Raw genomic sequence first — 19,211 nt, forward strand, 5'->3', positions numbered from 1 at the left:
AAACATTCAGAACATCTTGATTTGTTCAAGAAATCCTTTGGAAATTAGAAATATATCTCTTCATTAAAGACATAACACACTCAAATGTTGAAACCTGAGAAAACATCTCAGCTGTGGTTTTGATTTTGACCACAAGAAGGCAGCAGTGCGTTTACAACACCTGTGTGTCAGCTCTAAGCAAACATCTTACATTTACAACAAATTCAAACAGTAATTTATTTCACAAACTTAACATGTAAATCAGGAATAAAAAGAGTCATAATAAAACACACACTCTGCTGTCACATACTTTTATTATCTTTGATTAAAAAGTCTTTAAAATGAGCACAACAAATAAACAAGGCCACAGAAACAGTTAAAGCGTTTTTTTTCCTTCTTAGCATTCATCTTCCAGTTACACCATTAAAACCAGACAGCGGACATCATGATGCACTGGTGTGCAAAGACACAAAACAAACTGGTCTTCACAGTGTCCATCTACCAGGATGGAAACAGAAGAAAACACACACATACATACAAATACATTTAATAAACCTTTCATGGACATAAAATATCTGTTTTGGTTTAAATCCAGAGGCTGGTTGGCAGATAAAGGCAGTTCCTCACAAAGGAATAAAAAAATGTTTCAAGGGAAAATGTTGGTTCCAACAAGGATTCAGATATCTTTCTTTTACAAGCTTGACTTTAAAAATTGCTTTTGTTCTAACAATTGAGCTTTTGTTTAGAGATGAGGTTTATAAAGTGTAAAGAAACAAAGGGGGGATCGACAGAGCCATGGTAGCCTATTAAATGTGTAAAAATAAAAAGATATAAATAGGCAGGAAATTACAATGCTTTTCTCAGAATAACATTTTTTAATTTAAAAAAATGGATAGCTTTCTATATTTATTTAGATACCACTGTGACCAAAGCGCGTCCTGATGCTAAATTTAGAAATTAGCATGTAGCACAGTTAGCTTATAAATAGACCATAAAACAATGGGAGCACCTGAACGTGCTAATGCTAACACCCGGAGATAATTGCTGCGGTTTTTAACCTTAATAAAAATCCCCGGGGAATTTAAAACATCAGACATTTCGGAAGTTAGGTGGCTCGTCTTCTCAACATCATCTATGGGATTTTAAAGATTACTGTGAGACGACGTTCTGACGCTGATATAGAAATTAGCTTGTAGCAGCAGGTAATCAGCTGAAGTTGAACCGTTTCAAAGGTACGTTGCAAAATAGATTTTAACTGAATTATTTGCACTGATCACTTTTAGAAAGTCATCATGGAAGCTGTTATAGATGACAAAATGTTTATTTTTATCTACTTGATTCAGGGATGTCCAATGTGTGGCTCGCAGGCCATTTTCTGCCCTTGTGATGATTTTGTGTGGCCCTTGACCACAATTCAAGGATGGTTTAAATTTGGTTTGCTAACTCAGGCAGTCGATACAGATAAACATGTAAAAGAAAATGTTTGGGGTAGGGTGAAATTTTAATGATGGGAGGCATTGAAAAAAATACAAATAAAAATCATAAAATGGAGAATGTAAGGTTCAACACAAAGTATTTATCTTTTGTTATTTTTATTTTTTTCATTTAATTTGAAAGTAAATATGACGATGACATCATATGTTAATTGAAAACCAGATTGGGCGTAGCCATTTATTAAATTTGGCCAAAAAGAAAACCAAATGTGACTCACATCCTGCTCTTGTTGATGAAAATACACGTGCAAAATTCCAGACAAATGGTAAGTGACCTGTACTTGTGCAACTTTTATCTAGTCCAGAGGACTAGAAAGCGCTCAACATTACATTCAGTCATTCATTCACACACACACATATTCATACACTGATGGTGGTAAGCTACATTGTAGCCCTGGGAGAGGGAGCTTTGACAGAAGTAGCCCTCTGACCACCAGGGAGAAGGGTCTAATCCAAGGACACAACAACTTTTTTAAAATTATTTTCAAATATAATGTATATAAAATGGATGGATGGAAATAATTGTAAAAAAAATTGGCCCATGGTAAAAACTTTAGCATACTTTTCTTGTAGCATTGCTCACATTAGCATAACTAGCATGTACCTTAATTGTCATGTAGGATAGCATTAAGCTAATTAAAATTAGCATAATTAACAAGCAGCACAGTCAACATTGAACTAAATTAGAATGTAATGTAGTTAGCAGCTAGCATGATTAGCATGTAGCATGCTACAAATAAACATAGCAATACTCTATAAATATAGAAGGTCATAGATTTATATTTTAATGGATAAGTTTAATTTAAAATCAACAGTTTTGTTTTTGTTAATTGTTCACTGCCAGCAGGTTTGTACTGATGTGGATGTTTTAAGGCCTGTTGGCTCATTATTTAAAAATGTTCATGTTAAAAGGTCTTTTTTAGCTATAAACAGCATTAAGCTAAATGAAATCAACATAATTAGCAAGCAGAACAGTCAATATTGAACTAAATTAGCATGTAGTGTAGTTAGTTAGCATAAAACTAGCATGTAGCATGCTAAAAATTATGACTAGGTCTTAAAGCTACAAGTAAACAGCAATAGTTTTAGATATGATTAAAGTGTCAGAGCTACAGTTATTTTATGTTGTCAGTAAATATTCTATTTAAGATTTATTAATATTTTCATTTAAAATCAGTTGTTTTGTCTTTTTTTTTGTTCCTACCAGTGTAGATGATCCAAGCACTGTTGGTGCATCTTGAAATGTTCAGATTAAAGGTGTTTTTCTACTTTGAAAGTTATTGTTAATCTGCTTATGTATTGGTTTATTGAAATATTTTTATATGTGACTTTTTATGTCGATTATTCAAAAACTTGAATGTGTTCTTTAAAACTTTATGAAATGCCCTCAGTGACGATTCCTGAATTTACATTCAGGACTTAAAACTGCAATTTTGATGTTTACAAAACAAAATAAAACGTTTCTTACAGGAACAACAGACAAATATGAATAGATTACGTCAAAATTATGCAAAAAAAAAATTAATTAATTAATTGTTCTCAGGACCAGTTTTCAGGAAAAGCTCAAGTGTCTGGTGGCCGGCGAACAAAAAAACCTACAGGGTAAAATCTGAGAATAATCGGGTCAGTCAGCGGCCTGGAGGCGACGCTCCGGCTCATCGGGTCATCAGAGTGAACAATAACATGGAGCAAACACCTTTCACTGCCTTCGGTGAGACGGAAACACACACACACACACACACACACACAGCGGCACGGCAGGTGGGCCGAGCAGGTGGAGGTAACCCCAGGCAACAGGAGGAAGAGGAGGTTCTTCGTCTTCAGCTTCGGATGAGGGTCAGGAACTCGTCGCGGGTTTTCGGGTCTTCCCTGAAGACGCCCAGCATGGTGCTGGTGACAGTTTTACTGTTCATCTTCTGGACGCCTCGCATCACCATGCACATGTGGCTGAAGAGACGAGCGGAACGGCGCCGTTACGTCAAGAAACACACAGAACAACATTTAAACCTGCAGAAAGGCCAACGCAGGCCAAGATGGCCGCCGCAGCCGGTGAGTCTGGAAACGATTAATAATAGTTACTGAGATAATCGTCAACTAATTTAGTAATCAATTAATCACTAACTGGAGTAAACAGACTTATTATTTGAGTCCAGGGCTGAAATGGTTAATTATATTAATTGTGATTAATCAATTACTGAAATAATTGGCAACTAATTTAATGATTGATTAATGGCTAACAGACTTATTGCTTGAGTCTAGGGTTAATCATGATTAATTGGTTTTTAATCATGACATTATTGAAATAATGTCAACTAATTTAGTAATCAATTAATCGTTAAATCAGTATAATTGATGGAATAATCGATTACTAAAATAATTACCTACTTGAATCTGAATATTCACATTTTAAACAGCTAAAATCAGAGAAGCGGCCAAACATAACATAATACATAACAACATGAGGAAATTATATTGTTATAAATGAAATAATTTGCCAGTGGAACTAACTTTTTTTAATCAATATTTAGGAATTATTGACTTAAAACAATAAGCTATATCTTTCTGAAAATTTTCTTGTAAGATAGTATTTTTTAAATAAGATAAAACTAAGATATTTTCACTACAAACTAGACCAAAAATTCGGTAAGATTTTGTGTTTTTACAACTTTTCAGCTGGAAAGAGACGGATGTTTTTCTTTAAAGCAAGATTAGAGATAACTGTACAAATAGAAATAAAAACTAATGCAGCCTGCAGATTTCTCCATAAGTTCATAAAATAATTTATTGTTGTAATCATCTGTGACTTCTGACTGTAAAAATCCTGATTTCAACATGACCATTATCTGAGTAAGCAAGGAGAGGAGCGCCCTCTGGTGTTTGTGAATACAAACTGCAGGCTGCAGTCAGAAAGCGCGTTTGGTCCATCATATAAAGTTGAAGATTATGGTTTAAACGTAACTAAATTAATAAAGTTTCTGCGTCCGTAGAGAGATACATACGTTGCCTCGACAACGACTCCGACCCCAGTGGGCTGCAGGGCCTCGGTGATGGCAACGGCAATCTGTTTGGTCAACCTCTCCTGAACTGGGGAAGCAAGAGACAAACGGAGAAACAAACATCAAGGACAACAGGATCTCAACTTTGGTAAATGAAAAATCTACAAATGTGCCAATTTTTTTTATCCAATTGATCGGTTATCACAGACCATAACACAATAGAAGAGTATTATAAATAATGCTTGCAAGTAATTATTAAATGATTTAATAACTACTAATTTTATTAGTTTAAAAGTCAAAATAACAGAGATAAACATGTAAATAAAAGCACCTTGTAGTCGACGGCTGTAGATTTCAACAATCCTAAGAGGAAAGAAGAAAGGTCAATAAATCATTTGGTTATTTAACTATAGCCGATAAATCGGTGATGATGAAAGGTTTATTTTTATTTTCATCATATTTATACACCTAAATAGAATATTTAATACAGCCACAAAAATGTCAAAGAATATTTTAAAGTTTAAAAAAGTGTTGATTTTATTTCTGAACCATTATTTATTTTTGAAGTGTGGATTGTATTTTTGAACCCTTGATTTTATTTTGAAGTGTTGATTTTATTTTTGAACCCTTATTTATTTTGAAGTGTTGATTGAAAGACCTTGCACCTGAATTGCCCCATACAGGGTTTGAACCGATGACCTCAGGATTACCAGCACAGTGCTCTAACCCGCTGAGCTAACTCACCTACCTTACAAACTGTTGAGTTTCCATGGATTTAAGAAGAACTTACATGATCTTACCACAATGTAGATTTGATAAAAGTGCTTATATTCTAATGTTTTTCAAAACAACATACATAATATTTTATTTTCCAGAGATTTTGTATTTTGAAGTGTTGATTGTATTTTTTAACCATTTTTAATTTTCAAGTGTTGATTGTATTTCAGAGATATTTTTTATTTTAATGTGTTAATTTTGTGAAATTAGTCACAAGTATAAGTCTGACAGTTTGTTCACCAAGTTACTGTGCTCTCTGAGAGGATCTGTAAGTATTTGACATTGTTCCATGCCCATCGTTGACATCAGTCTCTAACAAAATGTGGATCATCTACCAGGAACACTGCAGAAAGCATGAGTTCCTGTAGTGTAGTGGTTATTATGTTCGCTTCACACGCAAAAGGTTGATGGTTCGAAACCAGACAGACACAGATTTTGCATGTTCTATTCATCACAGGTGTTTACTAAAGGTCAACAAGGGTTCTGTGGTGTCATGGTCTGTACTCTGAATCCAGGCATCTGAGTGCAAGCCTCAGTTGAAATTTTCATGTGTTGCATCTCACATCATCAACTTTGGAACCTCAAACTGAAACAAAGCAGAGAAGTTCAGTTCCTGTAGTGTAGTGGTTATCACATTTGCTTTACATGCAAAAGGTCTCTGGTTCGAAACCAGACAGAAACGGTTTTTGTAGGTTCTGCATCTTGGGGTGCAGTGACACAACAAGAGCCTTCCTCTTTTGTGATGGTTCATTTGCCAATCGACTTCAATGTAGGCGTCTTTGAAATCGAAGCTACTTTACTTCAATTACCAATTGGCAGTTAAATGGCGTAATGCACATGTCAAACTCAAGGCCCGTGGGCCACATGCGGCCCCCCAGCATTTTATAGGCCAATGATTGACTTAAAATAGGTTTTGAGCACAAATTGACTACAAACATTTCAACCAAAGGTTTGTAATGCCTTTCCTAACCAGACGCTCCAAAGCGTCCTGTCCATAACTCTTCAACACGCCGTCAGCTCCGGTCAGAAAGACGCATTTAGTTCAGAGACCATGAGATGATATTCAGAAAGGATTTTTAAAATTAATTGATTTCAGTTGCCTCTGAGACTAAATCTTTGCGTAAAGTCTATAATGTCTGCCCATGTGACTTGTTTTTATTATTTGTTTGCTTACCTTTAAACACTGATTTAAATATTGTAATTTTTAAACTGAGCAGCAATTTTACATCCATGGAAACTCAAATGTAATATTTAAAACTTCAAGACATAAAACCAGTTATTTAACAATATGAGGTGTTTAATTTATTTTTAACATTGTATTTTTATACATTTATGCTGGGGCTGCCCAAGTCTAGTTTTCCAGAGCTACCATGTGCAGCTTCAGATGGTTCCTTCTCTAACACACCTGGACCACTGACTCATTATAAGCCTCTACAGACCTGAATGAGGGAAGTCAACCTTTTGTCTGGGGTGTTTTAGCAGGGATGCCCTCCTGATCTGTACCGTCAATGTGGCCCGTTGAGGGGGGCCAATATGCTGAAGTGGCCCTCGGTGAAACTGAGTTTGACACCCCTGTCTTACAGCGTCGGATCCTTCAGTGACATCATGAATCCATTTTGGTGCCACCAGGCATCCCAAGGAAAATCGACTCGACCTTCACTTTCAACCTGCTGCTCTTCTCCGTGAGCGGGCGAACTTTGGACAACCCGGACCTCACAGACCTTCAAATGCCACAAGACCGAACCGAACAGAGCTCAACGTATACAGGAAGGAGGAGCGTTTAATGTTGCTATGGATTCGGTGTTTTCCTCTGCTTACACGCTCACGCTGCAGCTCACATAACCATGTTTATGTGTGACTGACAGTCATATGTAAACAGACTGAAACTGATTCTCTTTAGGGAGGAAACAGATTGCGGAGAAGAATAAAAAGCTAAACTCGAGCTACAATCTTTGCCTCACTTGGTTACATCCATAAGATGAGCTAAGAGACGCCCAGCGCTGGACAGTGAACAACCTAATATTTGATCATTTTTCGACATTAAAGCCTGTTTTATATAACAAAATCTCATTATTTCTCAAGGTAATTTACACTGAGGGGCTCTAGTCAGGTCCTGAAACTGGTTAAAAATTAAAACAAATTAAACCGTAGTAAACTTCACTTTTACGTCATGAGTGAAAATATGAAATTTGCAAAAACCAAAACACTAATGGAGGGAATAAAGAAGAAAAAACAGGTGAATGAAAAGAAATACAATATCCCACATTCGACCTAAACAAATCCATTAAATTTTTGTTCAATCATCAAAAATTAACAAATTTAGTCATGATAAATAAATTCTGTCTACAATGTGTGTAGGGCTGACATGATTATTCAAATAATTGTGATTAATCAATTACTACATTTGTTAACAATTAGTTCAATTATTGATTAATCATTAACTGGAGTATTCAGACTAAAAAAAGCAAACAGTCAAAGTGACGATTAAGCAAAAACTGTACAAAGAATATTTTGCATTTAAGATGAAAAACTGTTGTTGAATACAGAACTCAAGTGCCATTTTTAGCTTCACTAAATTTATTAAGCAACTTTTTTGTTCATTTACAAATCAATTTTTTTTATGCATTTCAAATATTGTGTAAAAAAATAAAGGCTCAAATGTGTCAATTTTTAACCAATTAATCGTCAAAAATAATTGATAGAATAGTTAATTACTAAAATAATCATGAGTTGCATCCCGAAATGTGTGTGTGTGTGTGTGTGTGTGTGTGTGTGTGTGTGTGTGTGTGTGTGTGTGTTAGCATGTACGGGGTGTTAGCACAATAAGCCTGAAGGTATTGGGGTCAGTGGGATCTGATGTTTTAATAATCAGCTTAAACGCACAGAGGCTCAGACTCTCCATCATGTCAGGTTTACTCACCTGGCCAGCTTGCTCAGACCCAGAACCCGTTTGTTAGGGAGGTAACCGATGTGAACCTGCACAGTGGGAAACAGTAAATTATCACTAGACACCAGTTTCTCTCTCATCGGTGGAGCAACAAGATAAGGCAGTGATCTTATCGTGAGATAACGTTCTGCATCATCAGTGTTTAATAAAGTCCAGGTGTGAAATAAACTTTAAATGTAATATTCAGAAAACTTTGGTTCAGTTTCCAGCTCCTCACCAGGCTTTTCTAGACAGAGTATGAAAACGTGTGAGACTTTCAGCTTCTTCCATTCACCGCTAGCAGCTTGTTGATATAAATTAGGGCTGAGGCATTACTGCAATAATTTTGACTTTAACATGATAAAAATGTTAATGCAATTACATTTTTATAAAGGCTGGAACTTTCGTATTTTTGTTTCTGGTACACTCGTAAATCTGACGCACAAGTGACATCTGCAACCAACAGCATTGGATGACAAAAAGGGTTTTGAATTGAAAATGTTGCTTGTTAATAATTGTACTTAGTTACAGTTTAAACAGAGTATAAAGTTTCATTGTAACAGATGCTGGTCAGAACTGGAGCAGAAGTTAGTGTAACTGCTGCCAATATTTTAGATTTGTAAATGACAAGTTTTGTTCAACTATTCAGGAGTGAAAGAGACTGAAAATGTGTAGAAAAGTGAGACTTTTTGCTGCTGCCATTCTCTACTAGTATTTTTTTTACTGAGGAGGTTGCAAATATAAAGTATAAAAAATGCTGGTCAGAACTGGAGCAAAAATGATGTCTACTCCAATTTGTCCATAATTTCAGATTTATAATTTGTATTTTTAAATTGCAGGCAGACTGAACTCACCACACAGCATTTTAAAATCCATCAGAAGGGATTTCATATTTCTCAGCATGGAAATGAGCTTCAGCATTGTATTCAAGTCTGAACTGAGAGGTAAAATGTATAAAACTAATGAAAACCATTTGGTCATTATTTCGTAGGAATTACTGTTGAATTACTGCTGTTATTAGCGATGATTGCTGCAGATGAGACCAGATCCGGTGGAAAAGTCAAAAGAATTGGAGTCGGCGCATGAGAGCCGCTGTGAACGGCTGCAGGCTCCGACTCAAACACAAACATGCAATGAGCTTCACTTAAATGTCAGAAGCAATTTGTTGACTGAGAGGAGAAAGGGCAGCGGCAAAAACCATGCAGCGATCTCTCTTTTCCACGTCTTTCTTCTTCCTTCGCTCAGCTGCAGCGGTCTGATATAAACATCAAACAAAATGCTACTTCACTCAATTTATTTACGTTTACAAACACGATGACGAGGCTCTTTTTCAGCCACGTTTAGATCGGATCAGGTTGAAATAAACTTAGAAATTAGGAAAAGGATGAACAGAAAACCACAATTTTTCTGTACATCTCATTCATTTGTTTTTTCTATACTTGACATTTTCTCATTAAGGTTTCTTTAAAAGAGAATGTGAGGACAGGAAATGGACAGTCTTCAAAATAAAAGCATGAATAACTTTATGAAGATTTATCAGTTGATTCAAAACTTAAAATTTACAAAAACAGCTTAGTAAACAAACGCGTCAGAATTTATCTGGAAAAATTAATTCAGGGGAAGCGAAGCGCGCTAAATGTTTTCAGAGTTAACAAAAAACAAAGGGCAAAACAAAAACGACGGCAATAACTGTTGGTAGTAAACAAAGAAACAGAAGGAAAATTCAGCCAAAAACTCTGGAATTCTGGAATTTGAGTTTGAAACCTTGGAATTGTGCTAGAAAAAAAACTGAAATTTTGAGAATCTCAGAAGATTTCTTGTTTTTTTCTAAAAATATTTTTTGGAGTTTCAAAAAAAAATTTTTAGAAATCAGAAATTTTAGAGTTTTTCTAGTAAATTTGCCACTTTTCAAAGTCAGAATTTTTTAAAATAAATCTTAGAAATGGTCTAGAAAAAATGTCAAAATTTCTGAGTCTTTTCAAGCAGATTTTCAACTTCTTAAAATTTTCTAGACAATAATTTGAAAATTTTACACTTTTTTCCCCCCCAGAAAAAAGTGTAATTAAAAAAAAAAAAAAAAAATTCTAGCAAATTTTCAACTTTTCAAACTCAGGAATGTTTTTGTTTTTCCTACAAAATTTACTTTTTTTCCTTCCATCTCAATCCTAATTAGGTGTCATAAGTGCCTAATTCTGTATCTTATTTTTGTGTAATGTTACCTCAAAGTTTATCACCTGCTCCTAGAACAGGTGATAAAATGTCTTTGCCAACTGCAAACAAATGACAACCTGCAATAAAACGCCTCAAACGGTTAAAAAAAAAAAACCCGGTGGCGCCGGCTGATGATGATGATGGGGTGAAGGATGAGGAGCTTTATAGACTTGAACAAACGTGTGTTTATGTGCTTCCCAGCCATCACCAGACCCCATTGACAGCAGTGGAAAGAAAAGGATCAGCTGCAGTCGGCCATTGTTGTGAGCAGCAGGTGAAGATGGAGGGATGGAAAGCAGAAAGAAGCGGAGGATGAGGCGCTTCGTCAGGGTTTAGTGGATGGTAATGATGTGAAGGCTGAAGATAAACAGATCTCAGCTAATCTGATTGTTTCTCATGTTCTGTGCTGCTCAGACCGGCGGCCTCCAGACAAACACAGAGTTGGGTTAAGATTAGCATCTGCTCAGATGTTTCTGTTTGAGACAAAGATTTTCTGTTCTGCACTTAAAGCAAAGCTCGCTAACTCAGCTTCCATTCATGAAGCCAGAGTGACACTCATACCTCCATGTTATAAAGGAGAACTATTATTCTTCCAGGTTTAGGATAGGTCTATGGGCTACACAGAACATGTTCATTACATTTTTGACAAAATCATTCATAGATAATGAGATTTTATTCTGCTCCTTTGAAAATGAGCTTCTTTTAGGGCGTCTTGTCACTTTAAATCCAAATAAACCGCTTCTGGCCACGCCCCCCAACTCAACGTTTACATTCGCACGAGAAAATGGCTGCAAACAGATGAGCAATTAAACAACCGTACATCTTTGAAAAGCAGAAGTGGAGCCTCCTGCACAACCAACAAGAACACATCAACTTTGGATAGTAAATCAACTAGACACTTGTCTTTTCCAGCAGCCATTGTGCAGCGCATACAGTGGTAAAACCAGCTGACCAAACATGCTGGAGCTCAGTTTGGGTTGCTAGGTAACAGGGTTGGGCTTTGCTGGGGTTGCTAGGCAACGGCAGTCCCTGTGGAATGTGACTTTTCGGGAGGTTTTTGAAACATTTTCCAGACATCAAACGGCATTAACTGATTGTTAGAAAACGGCTGGGTGATTTTTTTATGCACTTGGGCTTTTTTCAGAAGCAGCTTAGACCCAAATCTGAAGCAAATCACTCAAACATGTGAAGTGTGAATTTTAATTTAGTTCCCCTTTAATGTTTTAACTTTTCCTTGCGGCTCACGCTTGTACCATCCTACACAACCCAAACGACTTTAAATCTGACAGAGCAGGTTTTATCCAAAATGTTCTGGGGTTTCAAATACATTTATGAAGGAAAGTCCATTTCCTGACTGAACATTAACAGACATCCTGCCTCATGTGAATGCCATGTTTTCTTGCCTTTCCCATTTTGAAGTGTTTTGGCTCAATGGGACGGTTTGTAGCACTGTTGGTTTTCAAAAAGAAGATGACGGGTTTGAATCTCCACTCAGGGTTTTTCTAAATGGAGTTTGATGCTCTCTGCACATGAGCGGGTTCTCTCTGGGTACTCCAGCTTCCTCCTACAGATCAGAAACATGGCTGCCAGGTTATTTTACTCAGGAGCGTACGGCTTCTCTGACCCAAAGTCCGCTGGAGAAAGGCTCTTCTAACCTCATGTTTCTGTTTGGAGTGTCAGCTGTCCGCTCACCCGGCCAAAGATGGGCACCAGGTGGTGCTCGCACATGGAGAACATGTCGATGTCTTTGACGATCACCATCTCGTCGTGGTCTTCGTCAAAGATCGCATCGTTCAGCACATCTGTGGACAAACATCAGGAAGACGTTTAATCAGCTTTGGTTTTGTTTTTGGTATTTGTAAAAATCAGCCCAGGTTCTGTTGGCAGGTTGTTTATTCTCTCCGACAGACATCGGTGTCTAATTAAGGCTCCGTTTTCACCTTCTCGGCGCCGGCTTATTGCGTTTTTTTTGTTCAATAAACAGTTTTATCTATACATGACGACACAGGCGGAGCTCACTACCGTCGCTGCTCTTTTTAATTTCCTGGCTGGATATCTGCTTGAGGCAGAGCGAACTGCAAAAGGTGAAGTCAGACAAACAGAACACACCGACTTGTTGCTTTACTTTCCAACGCTTTTCTCTGAGTGTAAACAGCACAGCAGGTAAACAGGTTTATATTTAACTGTTTAATTATAATTTTTAGGATATTTCCCAGTAATACGTTTTAATTCCTAAACCTTATTTTATCCTGTTCCTATGAGGATTTCAGTTCTGACAGGAAGGAGCTCCAGTAGCAGTCAGTTTTACAACAGTTCTGAAGAGGCCTCTGACAGAAGACTGTTGCTGTATGCCAACAGCTCAATATCTGGGTAGCAGAGACAATATTTCACAATCAAATGTCCTCAGCTGTTAGCAAAAACTGCTAATCCACATACTTTGCTTTTGCCTTTTCATTTTAAATCTTGGTTTGCGGTCGAATGTCACCGTACGTTTTGACTTTGGTCATCCTATTCATAAAACTTTAAAATAATTTTCAGCAAAACCAGATGGAAACACTGGAACTGAGGATTTTACCATTTATAGTTTTACTCCAGTCAACTGGAAGGAAATGAAAATGTGTGATACAGATTGAGGGACAGTTGTCTTAATGGTTAGCACTAAAAAAAAAATAGCTTAGCGGTTTAGTGTTGGCCTCCTGCTAATTTTTTTTGCGTTTAGTGGCTCAATGCCAACTTCTGCTTATTTTTAAGTGCTTAAGAGTTTAGCGTTAGCATAACTAAGATAGTTCTTTAGCTAATTAGTGGTTAGTGAAGCAAACTTTTTGGCTAGCTGTGCCTATTCAACTACAGACATATAATCTATTACAAGCAGGGCGGCCATATTGAAAAATGTCCACCAGAAAAATGAAGCACAAGCTCAAGAAATTTTGATTTCTGTTGATCAAAATGTGTAGATTATGATTTGACACCAAACACATTTAAATTGATAATTTTAGTGCAAAAATGTTTTTATGAATACCATGGAAGCCATCTTGAAAAATGCCCACCATCTTGAATTTTTCAGTAGATAAGGTTGTTTTTTTCCCAAAAGCAAGCCTCTGGGAACATATGCACCAAGTTATGATCTTGTATCTGCATGTGAAATAATAAATTATCTGCTGCACTATTTGTCTTTAACTCGTTGGTGAAAGTTGCGTCTCAGTCAGATTCGCATCCTCTGGGGAAATGGCGTCAGGTCAATGATGACTGGATAAATGACTCTGAAGTGGGCGTCAGTCAGGTTGGTGATGGAAAGAAAAGGTGTTTATCGGGTAATGGGAGCGTTACTCACAATCAGCCATCATCTCTGCACACAAGCAGACAAACACCAGCTGAACGGAGCAGGAACAATTACCCATTCATTCCCATTCATTCCCGCTCAAACAGCGAAACACGTCGGGTTTTATGTGCTCCATTTATGAGTCAGATTTTTATCAATGGTGTAACCCAATCAGGGAAGTGTCTGCTTGGGTCTAAATTTGTTTCAGAGAAGGGCAGCGAGTCCAAACAAGCAGCCAGAACCAAACAGAAGTCTGTCTGGTCATTGCGTCACAGATTCAGTCCCGGGTCAACGATCCGCTCTGACGACAGCCGATGTTTGAACATCAAATCTCACCAACTTCCTCTATATTTACACACAGAGGACTGAGATTAACCTAAGCTTTAAATATGTTAAAGTTCTTATTGTGAACAAGAATATAAAAACATATTTACTTTTCATTAATCTCTCATTTTAAATAAATGTAAAAAAACAATCATATAAATAAGAGTTAAAGGTGTTTATTCTTTCCAGTGTGTTAGTGGAAGTGAGGGAAACTCCTTTTATTTATTGGCAAGATAATTGCTTCATTATTTTTATTTTTTACAAATATTCTACAAAACAAAAAACATCTTGGACTTTAAAATTAAACCAAACAAAATGTATTTTATTGGGATTTTATGTGATAAACAACACAAAACTGCTAAAAAAAAAAAAAACTCCAAAATATTGCCAAATATTTTTGGTTGAGTTTCCAGTGCAAATATTTAAGTGCACTTAGTGTAAGAAAACTAACTTACAAATAACTTTAGGAAAGACACAAGAGCTTGTTTTAAGTGAATAAATCCTTAATATTTCTGAAAAAACTAGTTCCACTGGCAGATTATTTCACTAATAATAAATTTGTCCAATTTTATAAGTGAAATAATTTTCCAACCATTACTTTTTAAAATAAATATTAAGGCGTTATTGAGTTAAAACAACCTCAGATGTCTTAATGAAAAGTTACTTGTAAGTTAGTTTGCTTGAAATAAGGCAAAACGAAAATATTTTCACAAAATACTTGGTAAGATTTTATGTTTTTGCAGTGAAGGATCATAAATATAAATTCTGAAGTAAAATAAACTTTGTTCTAATTTTCTCACTAATAATATGTTTTGTCAGGAAACGTATTAAACCATTAATCTGATAAAATCCAGAGCAATTTATTAATATTTTGCATTTAGAATATTTTTATTTTTCTATGTATTTTTCTATTTTAGCTGAATTTTCCTCTTTAAGTCCTGCAGCTGAAACAGGAGGGTTTAACCTTTGACCAAACATCAGAACGTGACGTTTTACGTAAAAACAATCTTCAGAAACATCTCTGCGTGTTTTCAGTTGTTCTTTACCTCCCAACAAGAGGAGGGGAGGCTCCAGCCGCAGCCTATCAGCAGGAAGGAGGTGCGCCGCCTCCATCTTGATGACAGCGGACAAACGCAGCCATCATTACCTGCATCACCTTCTGACCCGTCCAAGAGCCGCTTCAGGCTTTCAGGTGACATGAGACAGGAAAAAAAGAATCACCTGCTTTTCTTGCAGCGCATATTTCCAGCCAACGCATTCCTTTCTTTATAGCTTCTAAACACACAACAACCCCCCACCCATGACAGCAAAACTATGTCCAGATGGGGCTGTGAGGGGGCAGATCCCCAACTCCAGCCACTCCGTAGAGCACTGAGAAGTCCTCCCAGTTGGACCCAACAACCCCGGCCCGATGCCGTTACTCTGCAAAAACACTAAATAATACCACGTTTTTGGTCCAGTTCCTAGTGCAAATGTCTTAGTACACTTGAAATAAGGAAAAAGTAAGTAGCTTTTAAGGAAGACATAGGGGCTGGTTTTAAGTCAATAATTTATTAATATTGATGAAAAAGTTCTTGTAATATGGGAAACATGTTTTATTATTTTGCCAGTGGAACTAGAAGTTTTCCATCAATATAAAATAATTATTTATCCTAAAACAACTTCTTATATCCTCTGAAATGTTACTTGTAAGTTAGTTTTCCTTTATTTCAGGTATTTTCAAGAGAAACGGGACTAAAAGTACCTGGTAATATTTTGTGTTTGCAGTGTTTAAGCCAGAGCTGGACAATAAACCAAAATATACTGGAATGGACAATCAATACCAATAGATAATACATCAGATCTGACAGAATATTCAAAATATAAATTATTCACTGAACTCCAATCCAGAACCGCACAGCATTCTGGGAAACGTAGGAATACTGTCAGAGTTTGTTTAGAAAGTCCGGTTCGAACTCTGGTCCGTCTGCAAACCTCGGTCTCGGTTCGGTTGAGCTCTGGTGCCAAACGAATCGGAGACCGCTCCAAAAACAGGAAGCGGACTGCAGCCCAGGGAATTCTGGGTAAATTAAGCCTAACAAAGCGCTAGTCTATGGGAGAAATGTACAGAAGAGGATTAGGGCCACTGGAAAAAGATAAAAAAAATAAAAATAAATAAAAAATAAAAAAGTTTATTTTCCCAGTGGTCCTAATCCTTTTCCGTAGAAATGTCTCTTTTTCCAAAGAGAAAATACAAATGTTACAACCGCCAAAATCTGACGCGGCTCCAGTTTTGTTTACATTTCATGAAGAAGGAAGTTGTGCTTAATGTCTTCTTCAGTGATTCTTGGTGCAGCGCCCCCACAGGCGAGGAGGGGAACAGGTTTGTCAAAAGGTCTGGGTCCGTTTTGAGAACTGCAGCAGCTGAAAATGTAGCAAATGTTGCAGTTTTGTTCCCCGATCGAACCGAATCTACCAGATTATCAGGTGTGAAAACAGCAGGAGTCTGGATTTTATTGCATCTCATTCATGCCAACATTTGTAACTCAAACTTTTTCTTCTGCGCCCCCCCCAGTGGTTTCCAAACATTTTCTGCCCCCCATGGATTACAAATGGCTGTCTGGTTGAAACGACGCGTGTGACGGGGGGCATCGATTTTTGGGGGGGCAAAATGAATGTACGTAGCTGAAAATAGACACCAACATCGATAGCCTACAAGGTACTTGTTAAGCTTAAGGTTCTGTATTGATGTTAGCTAGTCATCTTTTAGCTAACATTACCTGCATCCAACAGCTTCACTCAACTCAGTCGGTTAGTTTGGAGGGAAAAACTGTGAAAAGTTCTTTGCGTTTTGCTGGTTTGCTGCCGTGATTCTAACACAAACCTACGTAGCTCCGCCCAGCAGCAGCAGGTGTCCGTCACAGGTGTAAACCCAGCGCGAGCGTCGTAGCGCTCATGTTGCGTTTAAAGGCGGCTCGGAAAAACAGGTTACAACATGTTAACAACGGATTAAACAGTTTTAACTGCTGATAAAAGTGACAGAGGACACAGATATGGGAAGTGTGGAAGCCTCTACTGTATCAAATTGACAAAGGAATAACAGAGAGTTGGCCATTCTAAGGTAAAAACCCAGCGCATACAGTGTTCATGTTTTGTTTTTTTTTCATCCAGACGGCTTCCAGCGCCCCACAGTTTGGGAACCTCTGCATTAGAGTGAAGTGGTTAAAATTTGATGTTTTTCTTAATCCTTTGAGTTCAGTGGTTTTAATCGAGCTGAAAAAGGATTAAAACACAAAAGAAACAAAGCTAAGTAATTATGGAGCAGAGGGTGGATTTAGGTTGAAAGTTCATCTAATCTGATTAAGAACTCAGACTTTTGCTCAAGTTTTGTTGTTATTTCACAAGACTTAACAGGAATTTATTGTAATGCACTAAGCACATTTTACATAATGCATAGAGGGTACATTTAAATAAAAATCAGCTTGAACAACAGGAACTCAAGGCTGCGCTGATGGGTTTCAGCAGACCAGTTTGTTTAGTGTTATACGGCTGAGAGGCTTTTCCCCCAAATCAAACAACCGTTTCATTGATTCAGGGGAAAGTCTCTCATAGGTCAACTGAAGCGTTTTTTGGAAGAGGACGTCCATTATACTTTATTAAATTCTTATTAACTGAATTAAACCCACATTACTGACAGATTCACACTGAAAGCAATCTTAATTTTATTTTTATTTTTTGCTTTTAAGATAACTAGAATTTAATTTGCTCTTGTCTAATCTCTGAATCTTCTGTCTGAAAATATATTTAAGCTATATTTAATTACAATTATGATTAGACAGAACAAAATCTCAGATCTTAAATTTACTTTATGACTATACATAATTTAATGGTATATTTTTTTAAATTTACGTTTCAGATATCTTGAATTGAAGTCTCCATAGAAATAAGTGGTAATTATGACGTCGTTTATCCTAGTCGGAATAATTTAAGATCTCTCAAATTATATGTCAAAACGGTCTGCTTTAGCCACAAACCTGAAGTGGAACTGAAGTGCAGTTGATTTTATGTTACAACGGCATGCCATAGAGCACTCGATCACATTTTAGCTCCACACTCTTCCATTCATCTCTGCTCACAAACACTAAATGGGTCATTAAGTGATCATGAAAAACAAAAATGACCAAATTATGACGCATCTCACATATTGAAGAGTTTTTCAGAGCTGCTTCACACCTGTTGCTGCTTCACACCTGGCAGGACAAATCCCGGACTCCTCTGAGTAGCTCTGTGGGTTTTAAAACAAACTCACCGATAATTTTCTCCTGGTATCCCTTGGTGAAGAACTGCATGGCGGTGGCGGCCCTCCAGGGAGTCTTCAGGAGCCCCTGCCGCTGCGGGTCCTCCCCGAGCCCCCGCAGGATGGTGGTGTAGGCAGCGGCCAGCGACGGCAGGCTCATCTCGTTGTCCTCCAGGCTCCGGGTCCGCTCCTCCTTCCAGCTCTCCATCACCGAGCTGGTCGCCCGGTGGGAGCCGGGCTCCGCCGCCGGCGAGGCGACCGCCGGCCGCTTCACCATCCCGTCAAAGTGTCCGTTGAGGACGGCGCCGCCGTCCGCGGGGGAGTCCTTCCTGTCTCCCGAGCTGTACTTCGTCTTTTTAGAGTGCTCCATCCCGCTTTCTGCTTCCTTAAGATCCGCCCGTTTAACCAGTTTCTTTTCTTTTCTTTTCTTTTTAACCAGATGCGAGCTCAGAACCTGACGAACCAGTCAGGACCAGTTCTGGAGTTTAACAGATGGGCGTTCCAGGTGAGAAAGTGAACCGCTCAGCTTCAGCACCGGATTTATAACGGCCGGATAATCCAGGGAGCGGTCCTATTGGCTGAGGAGATTAGGAGGGGGAGGAGCTAACAAATTCGTCATCACTAAGGTTCTTAGAAAAACATTAAAAAAAAAAACTAATTTCAGTTTCAAGTCAAAAATCTTTGCTTTGTGAAACTCAGAATTTGTCACTTTTTATAATGACTTTTAAAACCTAAAATGTTATTTATTCTAGAAGATGTTGGAGATTAATCTTTCCAAACAAATTTTTGTCTTTTCAAGGGGAAATTTCCGAGTTTTTTTCTAGAAAATGGAGATTAATCTAAAATTTCTGAGTTTTCCATAATTTTCTTGACTTCTAAAATATCAAATTTTCTTGATTATTTTCTAGTA

The 19,211-nt window shown here is 37.4% G+C and overlaps 1 protein-coding gene across 1 annotated transcript; it reads right to left on the reverse strand.

Moving 5' to 3' along the window:
* Positions 1 to 276: 276 nt before the first annotated feature.
* gch1 (GTP cyclohydrolase 1) lies at positions 277 to 18,849 on the reverse strand. Its single transcript, XM_015013873.2, has 6 exons — positions 18,314 to 18,849; positions 12,075 to 12,184; positions 8,166 to 8,221; positions 4,800 to 4,831; positions 4,472 to 4,556; positions 277 to 3,419 (listed from the first exon to the last, which is right to left on the reverse strand). Exons 1-6 carry the CDS (start codon positions 18,669 to 18,671, stop codon positions 3,293 to 3,295), a joined length of 768 nt encoding a protein of 255 aa, XP_014869359.1. The 5' UTR covers positions 18,672 to 18,849; the 3' UTR covers positions 277 to 3,292.
* Positions 18,850 to 19,211: the final 362 nt, after the last annotated feature.

This window comes from Poecilia mexicana, unplaced genomic scaffold (genome assembly GCF_051168715.1).
Source record: "Poecilia mexicana isolate PSO_F unplaced genomic scaffold, ASM5116871v1 scaffold_3, whole genome shotgun sequence".
NCBI classification, from domain to species: domain Eukaryota; kingdom Metazoa; phylum Chordata; class Actinopteri; order Cyprinodontiformes; family Poeciliidae; genus Poecilia; species Poecilia mexicana.